Source organism: Harpegnathos saltator, unplaced genomic scaffold (assembly GCF_003227715.2).
Source record: "Harpegnathos saltator strain DR-91 unplaced genomic scaffold, Hsal_v8.6 scaffold174, whole genome shotgun sequence".
Classification (NCBI taxonomy): Eukaryota; Metazoa; Arthropoda; class Insecta; order Hymenoptera; family Formicidae; genus Harpegnathos; species Harpegnathos saltator.
Window position 1 is genome coordinate 375,787 of NW_020229955.1, and position 14,336 is coordinate 390,122.

Sequence of the window (14,336 nt, forward strand, 5' to 3'; positions counted from 1 at the left end):
TCCCTCCCTCCCTCCCTCCCGCCCTCCCTCCCTCTCTCTCTCTCTCTCTCTCTTTCTCTACGCTGCTGCGATCGCGAAATAATTTAACGCCATCGGCGAAAGCTATGCGCAGGTCTCGGGGCGCTGTATATACGGGGCACGTCATACGACCGACGATAGCCGGCCGGTAATTAATGCTCCCGCGCGATGAAACCGCGTGTTCTTGCCGGATTCGAAAAGGCTGCGCGCGCACGATCGTTAGGGCGATCGTAATAATTCGCTACGTCCGATTAATTGCCCGCTGCCGCGCGCGAGCGCACGCGCGTCTGTATCCTCGTCTTTTCGTCTTCGTCGTCTTCGATGCGCGCGTATGCAACTGCGCGGTGCATTCGCAAGGTCGTATCCAAGGACACCGCGCGCGGACGGCGAGGTTGTTGGAAACAGGATGCCGGCGTCGCTGGCCGCAAGCGCGGCCGCGTTCGCACGCGACGTGATTTAGTGTGGCTATTGCGCGCGCGCGCGCGCGCGCGCTCACGGCCGATTTTTCCTCTCGTCCCTCCTATAAACGCCGTGCAACGATTCCGTTAATAATTTTTACGATGCGCAACCCGACACCGGCGATACATTACAGCCGCGCGATCCGCGACTTCTCCGGACGGCCAATAATTGAATCTCATCGAGAGCGGCTCGCGCGAGCAGCGCGAGTCCGCGGGACAAATTTATCGCGTCGATTAAACGGCTAATTAAGAGCGCCGTATCGCGAGTATCGATCATTTCGGCTTCTTTTCGCATGCTCGCGGCGCACGTTCGCACGTACACGCCCGCGATCGTGCCTCGCGCAATCGACACCGGCGTTTTATTAAGACGACCCGATCTTCTCTTTCGCGCGCTTTTCCTTTTTCAAGTGGCATAGCTCGCGGTCGCGCGCACGTCGCCGTTGAGCGATTGTTGCGCTTGCCAATGTTCTCTCTGTCTTTGTCGTGCATGCTTGTAATTGCATTAGACGCTACAAAGACGGAGTGCTGCAAAGGTGACAAACGACGGGGGGGGGGAGGGGGGGGGCGGTGGAGGAGGGAGGATTCTTTCTCACGCGAGTTTCGCGACCGAGTATATCGATCTGAGTGGATCGATCGAATGTACAAAATGAAAGATGCGGGGCGATATATCAACGCTGCCACGCGGCGGCGTAGGCGACGTGCACGAGCGACGAATGCGTTACACGCATTCGTCGGACTGGTCTGACTACCTCTGGCAAACTCCTGATTTTGTATCCTCCCTGCCCAAGAGCTGCCGACGCGCTGATTTTACACGCGCGAGAATACTCTTAACCGACGGAGCAAGAAGCGATCGGTTTCGATGAGGAAAGAAAGAGAAGAAAGAGCGAGAGAGAGAGAGAGAGAGAGAGAGAGAGAGAAAGAGAGAGAGAGAGAGAGAACGAAAAAGTAGTTGTTGATTAAAAAGTAAAATATATCGAAAAAACGAAGGTTAATGTGGAAGAGAGTGAGAGAGTGAGGCGGCGCTGTGTGTGTGTGTAAAAATCAGCTTATGCAATAACGAGTCTACAGATGGTCCACTTTTCGGCCGATCGAGAGAAAGTGTTTGATTTCGACAGACTGGCCATGTTAAGTGCGCCATTCTCGCGCTGCCATTTCGGGTGAGCGCCGAACCTCTTTCGGCGAAATTTGACGCAACTGCTCTCGGCTAAAAAGAGTGAAATTTCTCACTTTTAATAACTCTCGGCCAGCACTCTCTGACGCTCCGACTTGAGATCTTCGCGTCGACCGTCGACTTGATGTATCATGAAAAATATTGATTTTTAACGTTGACTTATATATATATATATATATATATATAATTAATTTGAGCAATATTTCTTTTGTCTTGTTAATATCTTCATTTTGTTAATCGCGTCAAGTTCTCCCGTACCGGAGATATATTTTTGTTTATTGTATACATCTCTCGCATTGTATGTGTACGTCTCAATTGTGAGTCCGCCGCGATGGACACGCATTTTCTCGAAAAAAATAAATAAAGGGAAGAAGTAAGTACCGAAATTCGAAGAGTGGGGAAATTTTTGTGAAGTAAATCGCCGTGTAATCCCGAACCCCTTGGCGCTTTTTCAATTTCTCCGAATTTCGTTTCTCCAGGAGCGCGCGGGAGTTTCTAAGGCTCAGCGTAGCTCAGCGGTAACTGCATGCCAAGAAGAACACGAAAGAAAATTCGTGTGCCGAGCGTGCCGTGCGTGCATTCAAGGATACGAATAAAACCGGCCGCGGACTTTTACTTTTGCGATATATCGGCGTGGGCAAAGCGACGAGTCTCACGTCCTCACTGCCTTTTCGAGACGGCAGCCCACTCGATAGACTCGACTTGAGTCGCCTCTTTAAGGCGTTGCCGGCGCCGCTGTTAAATTTGCAAGTAAGAAAAAGGTGAAGAAAAAGAAAAATACACAAAGAGGCGGAGGACGACGAAAATCTCATTTCGCGCTATTTCTAGCAGCAGTTCTCGGCGACTCTCCTAGCACGCGGGGAATTACGCATGAGGGAAGTTTCGACAGATCGCTCAACAAATTATGCGAAATATAATATTATTTTGCGAGAACGCGGATTCGAAGAAAGCACGTCGGAGGTCGTGCGTGGCACGACCACGCGAGCGCACGAATAAATTGCATCTATTTTCAGAGATCGGAATTCCTAAGGTAAACCGATCTCTCCGATGATGATGATGATGATGATGATGACGGCGTGTAATCAGATTTGCGGCACGTGGAGGAATTCGCGAGGATCGCGTTGTTCGGACGTGCTACTTCTCTCCGCGCGATGAGTCTTTTATTACATAAGGAGAGATATCGAGAGTGTTGCGTGTTGTGCACTTGAGGACGATTGCGCAAGGACACAATGTCCGATATACGACTCGGCGGATATCGGGACGCGGAACTTCCTCCGCGTCCGTACCTTTTCATCACGGATGCCGCGACTTTGTGCCGTTATTCGCGCGAACAAAACGGGGAAGAAAATCACGAGTCGGCCGTTGCATTCGCACTTTTGTGCAAAAATAGCGCGAGGAAGGATCAAAGGCAGGCAGGCAGGCAGGCGCGCGAGCAGATTTATGCGAGAACGATTAACGTCGCACCAACACGCTCGTGTGCGCGGAAACCCACGGACGCGCGACTGCCCACGACGCGATGGGCCGTTCGACGCCCACACTGAAGGATCGTGAGGATCACCAGGAACCGCCGGTACACGCGGAGGTCAAAGACTCCCCCTCACCTCACGCGACCTCGTCTTACGAGCGACGTCCGCGTACTGTCGGTACGAATTATTGTTCTCTTCGGTACGCCGGCCCTTAAATTATGCAGTCCTTTCGTGACGGCGGTAGGTAGATGGCTAGGTAGGTAGGTAGGTAGGTAGGTGTTGCTATTGCAATATGTTGAGAGAGAGAGAGAGAGAGAGAGAGAGAGAGAGAACCAGTCTCTCGCTCGCGAGGGAATCCATCGTCCAGCACCTTCGCTGCCCTTGCGAGGTCATGCGCCCCCCCAGATGACGATGAGTCGGTGACGGCTGTCGATACGGTGAATGAAAAAGAGCCGCGACTCGCCGCGCAAGGCAAATCGTGGAGGCTCGTCCGAGTAATAGTTAGTTTAAATCATTAATAGGGACTCCTATGGGAGACGCTGGACGTTGTGTATCTGGCGATATTAAAAATATTTGCTCACAAACAATTTTCATATGAGAAAACATAGAGATAGAGAGAGAGAGAGAGAGAGAGAGAGAGAGAGAGAGAGAGAGAGAGAGAGAGAGAGGGGGGATGCGTTCCCTTCGCATGTTCCCTTTGCGAAACGAGAATGTGTGCTCGGTGCTTTCGCTTCGCTCGAAACGCGACGATCAATACGTACCATCTTCACACACGATTGCGACGTTTACGAATCGCTGCGTTCAACGAATACGCATCATCATAGGATCTGGCAGCATCGATGTAGTTCGATCGGTGGCGAGCGACACTCGCTCATAGTCGTCGCGATTATCCGTGGCCACTGAACGCGCTTCTTCATCATCGGCAAGGCGGCGGCGGCGGCGGGTGTTTTGCATCGCCTCGGGATCCCCCGGCGTTATTATCGAGCAATCGAAGGAGCGAACGATCCGTTAAGGAGTCGACGCGCGTATATTCTGCATTTACATCGCGCAAAGAGCAGAGAGCAAAGCGACCGCGCGCGCGGCGAGGCACATCCTAGGTTCCTAGGTTTCCTCTCCCGTCGACGAACGTGTCGTGTCGCTCATGCCGGCCGAATGTGATTCACGGTCCGAGTCATCACGCCCGTTGATTATATTTCCGTAGGCGGCTCGTAAAACGTAAACGCACGCCGCCAATTTGTGGCCGCGTGTGGCGAATCTTCGCCACACAGCCCGAAGGGCTAATCGCGGGGCGATTAGAAATCTAGCGCGCGCCATCTTTTGCGTCCCACGACGGCGAATCTGTGTGCGTGTCGACTCGAGGCGTAACGCGGATAACGAACGTAAGCGAGTCGTGAGTCGCTTTTTACGAGCTTGGGGCCGTTAACACGTCACGGTTGCCACGACAGTGTGACAACGGTGTTGTATTTTATGCGCGATAAAATACAAATTGTTTTGATTTTGAGCAGCAACGGAACGTAACAAAGTCGATACATGACTGATGGAGATGATCGAGATGAGACGAGATGAGCAGCGATGCGATCGCGAATTGCGTTCATTTGCCGCGCGTATTTGGTGAATTCAAGCTCCAAGTTGAAGAATTGCTCAATCGATGAAAATCACCTCGCAGCTGCAGTGAAATACGCTGCTGCGTTAAATACGGGAAATCGAAAGTAATAAGTCACATGAGCGAATCGGTCAGTCGGTCAGGCGAGAAATTCAACGTGAATAGTCTGTCACGTTTTCGATAATAACTGTGGCTCTTAATCTCGTGTCTCGCGGAAATCAATTTAATCCTATATAGTATACTTATATTCCGGGATTACTGTTTCATTGTACATACACGCCAATGTTCCGAGTTCATCATTAGGATACATTATCTCGATAATGAATAGATTGTAAATTCGAGTGCGTCACGGAGCGCGATATCGCAAGCGATCATCTCGGCTCGTCGGATACTTGGCATCGCGATACTCACCGGGTTCATTATCGGTTGATGAAAGAAAACGGACCGAGCAACGGTCCGTTAAAGAGACACAAGCGCGGTTCTTGCACGTACATATACATGCACGATGTAATAAGACTCAGCGCCAGGCACTACACACGGAGTGATTCAAAATTATTATTACAGATCTCGAACATTTCGATCTCTTCGAGATCGAGACAGAGATCCCTCTCGTGATACATCTCCGAATAATTAACGAGCAGACGAGGGAAACGAGCGCCGACGCAAATTGCAAGCAAGTTGTATTCCTCGGATAATGGATGAATTTCCTAACCTCAACGAAGGTACAAATTGAAAGTTCGCCGCGCGCGCGCGCGCGCGCGGAAACGATAGAGAAGAGAAGAGAAGAGAGATGCGCAACGGCCAAAGGTCAGAATCAATCGCGACGGACGACGGTCTTCCTCGCGACATTGCCGCATTGGAGGAAAGGCCGCCGCGCCGCCTTCAAATCAGCCGGAGAGGCCGCGATTAAAGGGACACGCGATACTTTCCGAACACCGTGTACGTATCCTGTCTTTCTCTCCTCCTCCCTCTCCCGAGACGCTCCCGAGACGAAGACCGTAAGTCCGGTCACATAACGGTCCAGTTATGGTATGGCGAGGAAGCGATCTCTCGCCTCGACACACGATTCCCTCGTTACACGAACGTGTGTGTCCTCCACCAACAACACCGACCACCACCATCACCAGCGTGTTTCCGTCCACCACCTCGCACTTATTCTCCGCCGCGGCCGCGGCCGCGGCCGGCCTGCCTCGCTCCTCATCCGAGCGATTTACTCTCCTCGGGCGCGCGCGCGCGCCTCGCGATATTTTCTCCCTTTTTTCCTCCCCTTTCCGCCTCCTTTTCTTCCCTCGCTTATCGCCAATCGCGTACAAACGTACAAACGTATCGCGATCGTTAGAGCGACCGCGATACGTGTCGAGATATTCGACCGCAAACGAGCACGTTCTTCCCTATTTGTGTGTACACTGCGGCGGCCGTCGATGGTAATAATAATAGTAATGACATAATGATGCAATAACAATAGACCGCGATAACATTAGGCAAATGCTAATTGCTCTTATTAGCGTGACTGTTACGACGATGCCGTACGGCCGTACTGTTATTGTATACGATTGCACTCGCGGCCACACGCATTAGGACTTCCTTCCTCAGGAGATATCCTTGGAGCGTCTCTTGCTTCGAGTTTGAGCTCGCTTATCCGCTCGATCGACGACTATTTTTAACGCGCGGCGGATTATCGTCGGCAGTTATCGCACCGTCAGAGAGAGAACTATAGCAGTGCTTGGGTATTGATGATTATAATTGCACGCTGAAATAATTATCCTACTCCAAGCGAGTGCTGCGAGTCCTTTTTTTCGTCAGAACAACGAAATACTGCTGTGCTGTAAATATAGCTGAGCTGTAGCTGTGGCGACTGCAATTAAGTCAAATCACCGTAATCTCGGCGAGATTAATCGCTTCGTCCCTCGCGAGTTGTTTCCCGTCAATTTCTCCCTCTCAACGTCCTCTCCCTCACAGCGGGACACACCCGCATTACGACGTTTACGCGACGTGTCGCGCGTGTCTAAAGGTCTAAAGCATTGTCCGAGGGGGAATCACCGTGTGACTTCGTCACACGAAGCGCACGAAGTAATAAATACAATTGGCCCATTGGCGAGCGGAGCGGCGCAAGTGCACAATGTGCGCAACGAGCGCGACTCCGCGAGAGGATCAGGTGCGTCGGAATGACGCAAACGGGCAAACGGAACGGGCCGCTTTTACTACAAATTTATCCCATGGTCCTGATCAGGTTAACCGCATTTGGACATCAGGTCCCGATAAGGCAACACTATCGGGTCTTAGTAAATATCATATAACGCAGCGTGGATATCAGGAATCCTCAGTAAGGATTCATCTCAGTAAGGAGTCAGGTCCTTGTGGAATCCTTAAGTTACGTTTTTTGTCTTTTTTTTCAAATTATGATTACTCCTGATCACTCACCATGGCTATATTGGATGATGACATTAGAAATAAGAAATGACACGCTGAGAATTCTTTCATCTCATTTCCAAATAAAAAGATATTTGCATGAAATTTGCATATTTTAGATCGCTCGAGTATATACTTGTAAAATGTTTCGGAAAAGAAACATAAAATGAATCATATCATAAGATCATTAAGTATCCGCAAGGTGACAAGACATAAAGTAGCGTTAAAGAGAAAAGTTGCATGTCACGTAAATTTTACAACTATTTCTTGACTGCTAAAAAAGAAATAGTTCCTGTAGCATTTTACAAATATATTCGAAGTGATCCGAAGTGTCTTTTCAATGCAAACATCTTTATATTTGGAAACGACATCCAAAAATTGTTTTGTTAAAACTTGATAATGCAAATCGTATTTCATGTACCTGATGAATCAGGTCCCAATGAATCCAGATCCCGACAAGGACCTGATTAGGAACTGAACTGAATATTATATCATACACCAGGTTGGTACATTAAGGTTTTCCTTACTCATTTGTCGATATAGGACATTATAAGGGCCGACTCACTTAGGATTACCTTTCATTCACTCTATTAGGTCCCTATCAATTAGGTTAGATGAACCTGATGAAAATTTCTAGTCGGGTTGCTCTCCAGTCAGGTGCGCGGATCGAGCGAAGATTATAGCCAGATATCGTTTCTCCTTTCGGATCATTTCGAGTCGCGCCGCGCCGCGCCGCGCGGCCGCGAACGAGGTGGAGGGGATCGTGATTACCGCTGCCGATGTGGGCAAATTACCCGGTAGCGGGGCTAATCGGCGGAGGCGATAAACCGAATTAAAACGATCGGCCGAAGGCGGCAGAGTGATGCCGGTGATGCAATAATGTAATAACGGTGGCCCCCCGCGATAATTCCACGGCATTGATTAAGGATAACGAGCAACAACGCTCGATTGTTTCGAGCACTTTGGGAAAGTGCTTGGTGCACGAACGTGCTACGACGGCTACGAACGGCACGACGTGCGTGTCGAGAATACATCAATAACGAGGAAGGAAGGAAGGAAGGAAGGAAGGAAGGAAGGAAGGAAGGAAGGAAGGAAGGAAGGAAGGAAGGAAGGAAGGAAGGAAGGAAGGAAGGAAGGAAGGAAGGAAGGAAGGAAGGAAGGAAGGAAGGAAGGAAGGAAGGAAGGAAGAAAGAAGGAAGAGGCTCGAGATTAGTTGGAGCGAGGCAAGCAAGTTGGATGTTGCTCGAGAGAGAGAGCGAGAGAAAGAGAGCAAAGACTCACCAGCTCGGTAGGCATAGTGTTGCAGGACCTGAGAGGCAGATTGTAGGTGATCGGCGTGGGCTGACTCCTGTACTCCTGCAGGCAGGAGCTGTTCTTCGAGAGCCCGCGCGGATAGACCAGACCGTGGAAGTCCGTGTTACCCTCCGTCGAGATTTGGACGATTATCGACTCGCTCGCACACTCGATCTGCACGGTACTCGCTATCGCCGCGGTGGCTGAAACGGTAGACGGACAAAAGATTACGCACAATTAGACAAAAGTTCCGCGCCGCCGCCGATCCGCGGCGGCGACTTTTGCGCGAGTAACTACGCGGATCGCTACGGCACGTAGCGGATTCGAGCTCGGGCGACAGCGATTATAGATGTAGATTCGGATCTCTGCGAAATCAAATTGCGAATCAAGCGTCGAGAATCGCGTGATTCGATGAGATGCGAATGGCGTAGGCATATTTTTGCGCGAGCGCGCGCGAACAACGGTGAGCTGTCCATCGCGCGCGTGATCCGCGCGATATCCGCATCCGATTCATTCGCGCGTGATACACCTGAATGAACAGCGAGGCTCAATACAAATCGGTATCTATTGAATGAGTCCGCAGCAGCACACCTCTCACGGCCATTGTGTACGGCCGCCGTACGGTAATTTATCGTTACTAATGCCAGACACGTCGGACGAATCGCCGAGTTAATAAGTCGGGAGTTTAATAACCCAGGTGGGCGTGCGAGATCGCAACTTGCGACTCTCTCTCTCTCTCTCTCTCTCTCTCTCTCTCTCTCTCTCTGAATCCGTCGTCCGTCCGCGGCGAAATTTCACCTCGAAAAGCACGAAAGCACCGTGGATAAAATAACAATAATAATGGAGCGGATAATAACACAACACGCCACCGTGTCGCGCGACAAAATTTCCCTCCGCTGTAAGGAGGTCTGCGTTATTGTTATGGGCGAGCTATCATTGCGTTTCGACCGTTCACGGTTCACCGGAAGCAGGTCAGAGGACGAAGGGGATATATCCTTCGGCGAGTACGACGCAGCGGCGAGACGAAAGCGAGTAACGCGCGCCGCGCGCGATAACACTTGGCGAGCTCCGCGGCAAAACCGCGAGAGAGAACTCGCTGCAGAACTCGCGCCGATTGCGAGATCGCGTCGCGCTTGGACGGACGACGCGTACCTACGTATCGCTTTTTTACGTTTAATCGTTTTCGCAACGAACGCCGGATCCGGCTTGGAGCCTGCAGCTGCAGGACAGAACTGTCGACCGTCTTCGGCGGATCGGTTTCTGCTGACTGATCGTTGATTCGCGGATATGCTCGCGGCGGAAACGCGCCCCGCGACGACTGTTACGATTAATATTATTATTATTATTATTATTATTATTATTATTATTATTATTATTATTATTCTAGTTCGTTAACGGGACGGCGATCTATTAGTTTGATGCTACAGAAAATGACGCGCAAACACACACATAGAAATAGAAGAAAGTATAAATCGAAGAGAGTCACTAGAGAATCGATTCATCGTATGTAATGTGCGTTATAACGATAGGCGAAAAAAATTATTGCTTTCTTAAATCTCAATCTATCGAACGTACGAAACGAAATTACAAGTAGCGCCTGCGAACAGCTGTGAACTTGAACTTGAAGTTGTTCGTTTGAAAGTTTAAAAGTAAAAATAATAAATGAGACTCTGCTGTTTTTCTATGATAACTATTCATGCGTTATCGTTGTCACATGATTGTCACGATGATAATAACGTACGCTTGCGACGATCGAACAGCGAAGCAAAGAGGAGCCCCGTGAAATTATAATTTAATTACAATGGGCGCAGGTGTGTACGTAACGCGCCTTCGGGCGCGCTTACATTTACGTAAGAACTCTTCGAGTTATTTAATCCCTGATGGTCCCGTGCGAGATGGCGTTGCGGCATCTCGCGATAATCTCGACGTCCGTCCCGCGGATTGTTATTTGCGGTGGAAAGTGCGCACGGAGACTCTTCTTCTCGCTCGCTCTCGATATCCTGTCGCTGAAATTCCACGACGCCGATGGAAACTCGCGATGGCGCTCGCGGCCGTTCGCCTGTGACCAATTAGCCGTAAAAGTGCGTTCAGCGAAACCGGTGTGTGTGTGTGTGTGTGTGTGTGTGTTGCTTCCACAGCGTGAAATCACTTCGCTCGCTCGCACGACGACGTTACTATTCCGTCCATCAAGTTGGCGAATGACTGCGATACGGCCAGCCGAGAGCCGCAATTAAATGTAATGCGCGTAAAATCCGCAGCGTCAGATTGCTCGCGCACGCGCACGCGCATGCGCTTTTCATACGCGCGGCGCACGGACGTTCTCAACGCGCAGTATTCAACGTTTTTCTAAAGTAAAACATCCTGCGGTCGGCAGATTGTCGATCGAATCTTCAAGTGTAGGGAGTGAAAAAAATTAATGAGTAAATAATCAATAAAAATTCAATAGATCTCTATACCTTATTATACCTTATAATATTTCATGAAATCCTCGGCGACGATAACACATCAGTTCCGCGCGTCGTCGCGATTATTAGGAAACATGTGCGTGCAACTCGTTAACGCGCATGTTTCCTTGATCCTTTTTCGACACTCCCCTCTCCTTGTTTCTCTCCTTCTTATATATATATATATATATATTTCACGCGCTTGGAATATATATTAATCCGTCCGCGTCGCATCTCGGGAGCAGCAAGGAAGAGCATACAATTGACCGAATGTAGCATTATGTGGCAGACAATTAAAACGGAACTCGCGCACATTCATCGTGTCTAACGAGGCCGCGGATTATTGCTCCGGAAAATTCATTAGAACCGCCCAAAGCCGACGAGAGCCGTTCTCGCGCGCGCGCGCGCAAGCACGCGCGTGTAAGAGTGTAAGAGTGGAGCGCGGAACGGAACGCGCCCGAGAGAGTGAATCCGGGGAAGAAGAAGGAGCTCTCGTGTGAGCGAGAGAGCGCGTCGTAATGACAATAATCATCGGCGGCTTATCATTATCAGCGCCAGCCGAGACAATGATGAGAGAGTCGTGAACTTGACTCTCGTCGCGAACTTGCAGACTGCAGTCGCGTCGAGACTCTCGCACCGCTCTCTCGTTACCGTCTGGATGCACTCGCGCTGAGCTGCGTCCATCGCATCGCATTGAATTGATTAGCCGATGGGAATCATCGGATTCATAATCAAAAAGCTCGGACATTGCTTCTCCTACGGAGACGAACCAGCCGTCTCTTACGATCAAGATGGACGTTCGATATCGTTGACAGGAGAATGGCGAATGATCGTAGGTGACAACCGCGATAAGCTCGATAGACGAACGAACAATTTGCTTTTATGGAATGCGACCAAGTGTGAAAAGTGCTTCCTGCAATCGATCGAACCAAACTTTTCGACCGGCTCGATAATCCGCCGCCCCGGTCCGAGACGGTTCGCGACTCGCGCGCGCAAATCGGCGAGGCGAGGCGCGGGCGGGCTGGATAATTAATTGCGGAAGTCCCGATTCTCACGGCAGGCGGATCAGGCAGGAGTCACGTTTGACGCTTCCTGAGCGTGTGGTCGAGCGCAGTGTGTCGTCCTTCGTCCGTGCCACTGAATCGAACGGGACGATGGCCGGCGATCCGCGCTGGGAAGCGGCGGCAATTAACGGCACGCGAGAGAAGTTAATGCGCTCCTCCTCTCGCAACGACACCGAGACTCCGCCGCGATCGTTCCGCGCCCAGACGCGGAAATATATCGAGGCGGGACCCCGAGAGGATCCTGGAATCTGTGAGGTCGACGACCGCGGCATACTCGGCCGCGGTGTGACTTCACGTTCCCGAGCGATTCATTTCGACTTTTTGGCGCCCGCCGCATAGCGGATTCCACAGCGGCAGGAGAGGACGATGAGAGAGAGAGAGAGAGAGAGAGAGAGAGATGAGAAAAAAGATAGCGGTTATTCACGAGGTCCCCGCCCCTTTGAAACGAAGAGTCGAACTCGCTCTTGAGCAAAGTTCAAGTACTCATCTCAAGTAGGAACAAAAGAGGCCTTGACGCAGACCTCTGCGTTCGCGAGAATGACGTTGTGGGATTTCGATTAGTTGATCGTTTCTATTAATTGCAGAGAGTACTTTGACATCTCGCACGGTATTATTATTAACCTTCATTATCTCACTCATTCGAGACGCTTCTCTTTCATCGGATAAAAACTTGAACTCACTTGATCAACGTGATTTTATTTGGACGATTTCAGCGTCTGATTTCCTCAATTACACCTATGTCTTCGATCAAAATAATTCTAATATACCAATCCGAGAACTCTCTAAGAAACACAAACGGACCCGTTAATTAAAAGGTTGTCTGAAATAACGATGGCCTTCGATGACTCAACAAAGCGAAACGTCACCATCGCGTGGTCCATGTCCGGCCGGAAGTCGCAGGTACTTGACCTTTGGACTCGTGCCATTGTGCCGAGAGATTCGCGGAGACATAAGATGAATCCGATGTCGGTGCGACGAAACGAGGCAAGACCGTCGAGGCGAAGCAACCGTAAAAATGCTAATGAGCCTGGCGATGCTTGGCATCGCTTTTATTTGGTTTTCCTTTCTCTCGCGGCTTTTTCCGCCGCCGCCGCCGCCGCCGCGGCCGTCGTCGTCACCGGCGGCGGTATAATACACGCGCGGTGTATTCTTCTTCTTTTTTTCCACCTGTGACTCACGACTGTGAGTACCCGAACGACGAAACAAAGGCGCGTCGAAGAAGACGTTCCCCCGATTGCAATTTGCAAACGACACGCAAGCCGTGCTCGCTACGCGACTTCCGCCGCATAATAGATTATACTCGAGACGTCCCTCTCCGGCGTTTCTTTCTCACTTTGTCTCTCTCTCTCTCTCTCTCTCTCTCTCCGCCCGCCTTTTCCTGTTTTCGCTGAAAGTCATCTTCGAAACGCGCGAACGCTCCTCCCGCGAAGGAACGCAAGGATTGTTGCCCTCGACAGAGAATGGGAAAAAGAAAGAGAGAGAGAGAGAGAGAGAGAGAGAGAGAGAGAGAGAGAGAGAGAGAGAGAAAGAGAGAGAGAGATCGTGAGACAAGCAATGAGAAAACGGTCGTCGGTAGGCAGTGTCAGTTTCTCAACGGGGTAAAAAGTATATTACTGGATGATATCGAGCCGCGGATAATATGCGCGCAACGAGAACGACAAAGAAAATGCTATCGCATGAACCGAGTTAATCAACGACACCACAGCAACCGGAGAGCAAATCTTCTTCATCGAGTAGCAATGTTATCGGAAGTAATACACGACGTATTGTAGTAACTCTAGAGTCTTTTAACAACTCTAGAGTCAGTTTCAATAATATCGCTTTTGAGTCGGGAACATTTACCGACGAATTAATTACGCGCTGTATTAGACAATTTTACGGATACAATCTTTTCCGTGTTATTCCATCGTGAAACGAGCTGAAGAAGTACACCTGTACATTTCTCTCTCTCTCTCTCTCTCTCTCTCTCTCTCTCTCTCTCTCGGAGCACGTCTCTCTCAAGAAGCCCGACAAGGCGACGAAAGTCGGACGATTCTTTTTTTCCAGCACAGTCGCGATTTTGCGAATGTGCTCCGAGACGCGAAAATTGAAAAGTCCCTGAGAATGCTCTCTTTTAATTTGCCTCTCGAGGCGCCTCGGTTAACGAGCGCGCGAAAATACACACGTTACATAAGGTTACGTGGAACGCGGCTCGCGCACATCCCGCGACTGGATCTTTCTTAGATCTCGCGGGATAACGACAACGACAAAGTGTGCGGACAAAGCGCGCGTCTTGTACATATATATATATATATATACTCGTCGTACCCAATACGGCGTAACGGCGCGTTGTGTCATACAACTCGTAAAACCAGCCCTGGTCGCGCCTTCGGCAAAGAGACATTTTTTCTAAATTTTACCGGGCGACGGA

General features: G+C 50.2%; 1 protein-coding gene across 2 annotated transcripts in view; it reads right to left on the reverse strand.

Annotated features, from left to right (window-relative positions):
- pio (zona pellucida domain-containing protein piopio) overlaps positions 1-14,336 on the reverse strand; it is a 68,547-nt gene that overhangs the window by 28,353 nt on the left and 25,858 nt on the right. For both annotated transcript variants that reach the window (XM_025297276.1, XM_011151677.2), the window contains exon 4: positions 8,407-8,621. In XM_025297276.1, coding sequence (XP_025153061.1) covers positions 8,407-8,621 — 215 coding nt within the window. The remainder of the gene's footprint in view (positions 1-8,406; positions 8,622-14,336) is intronic.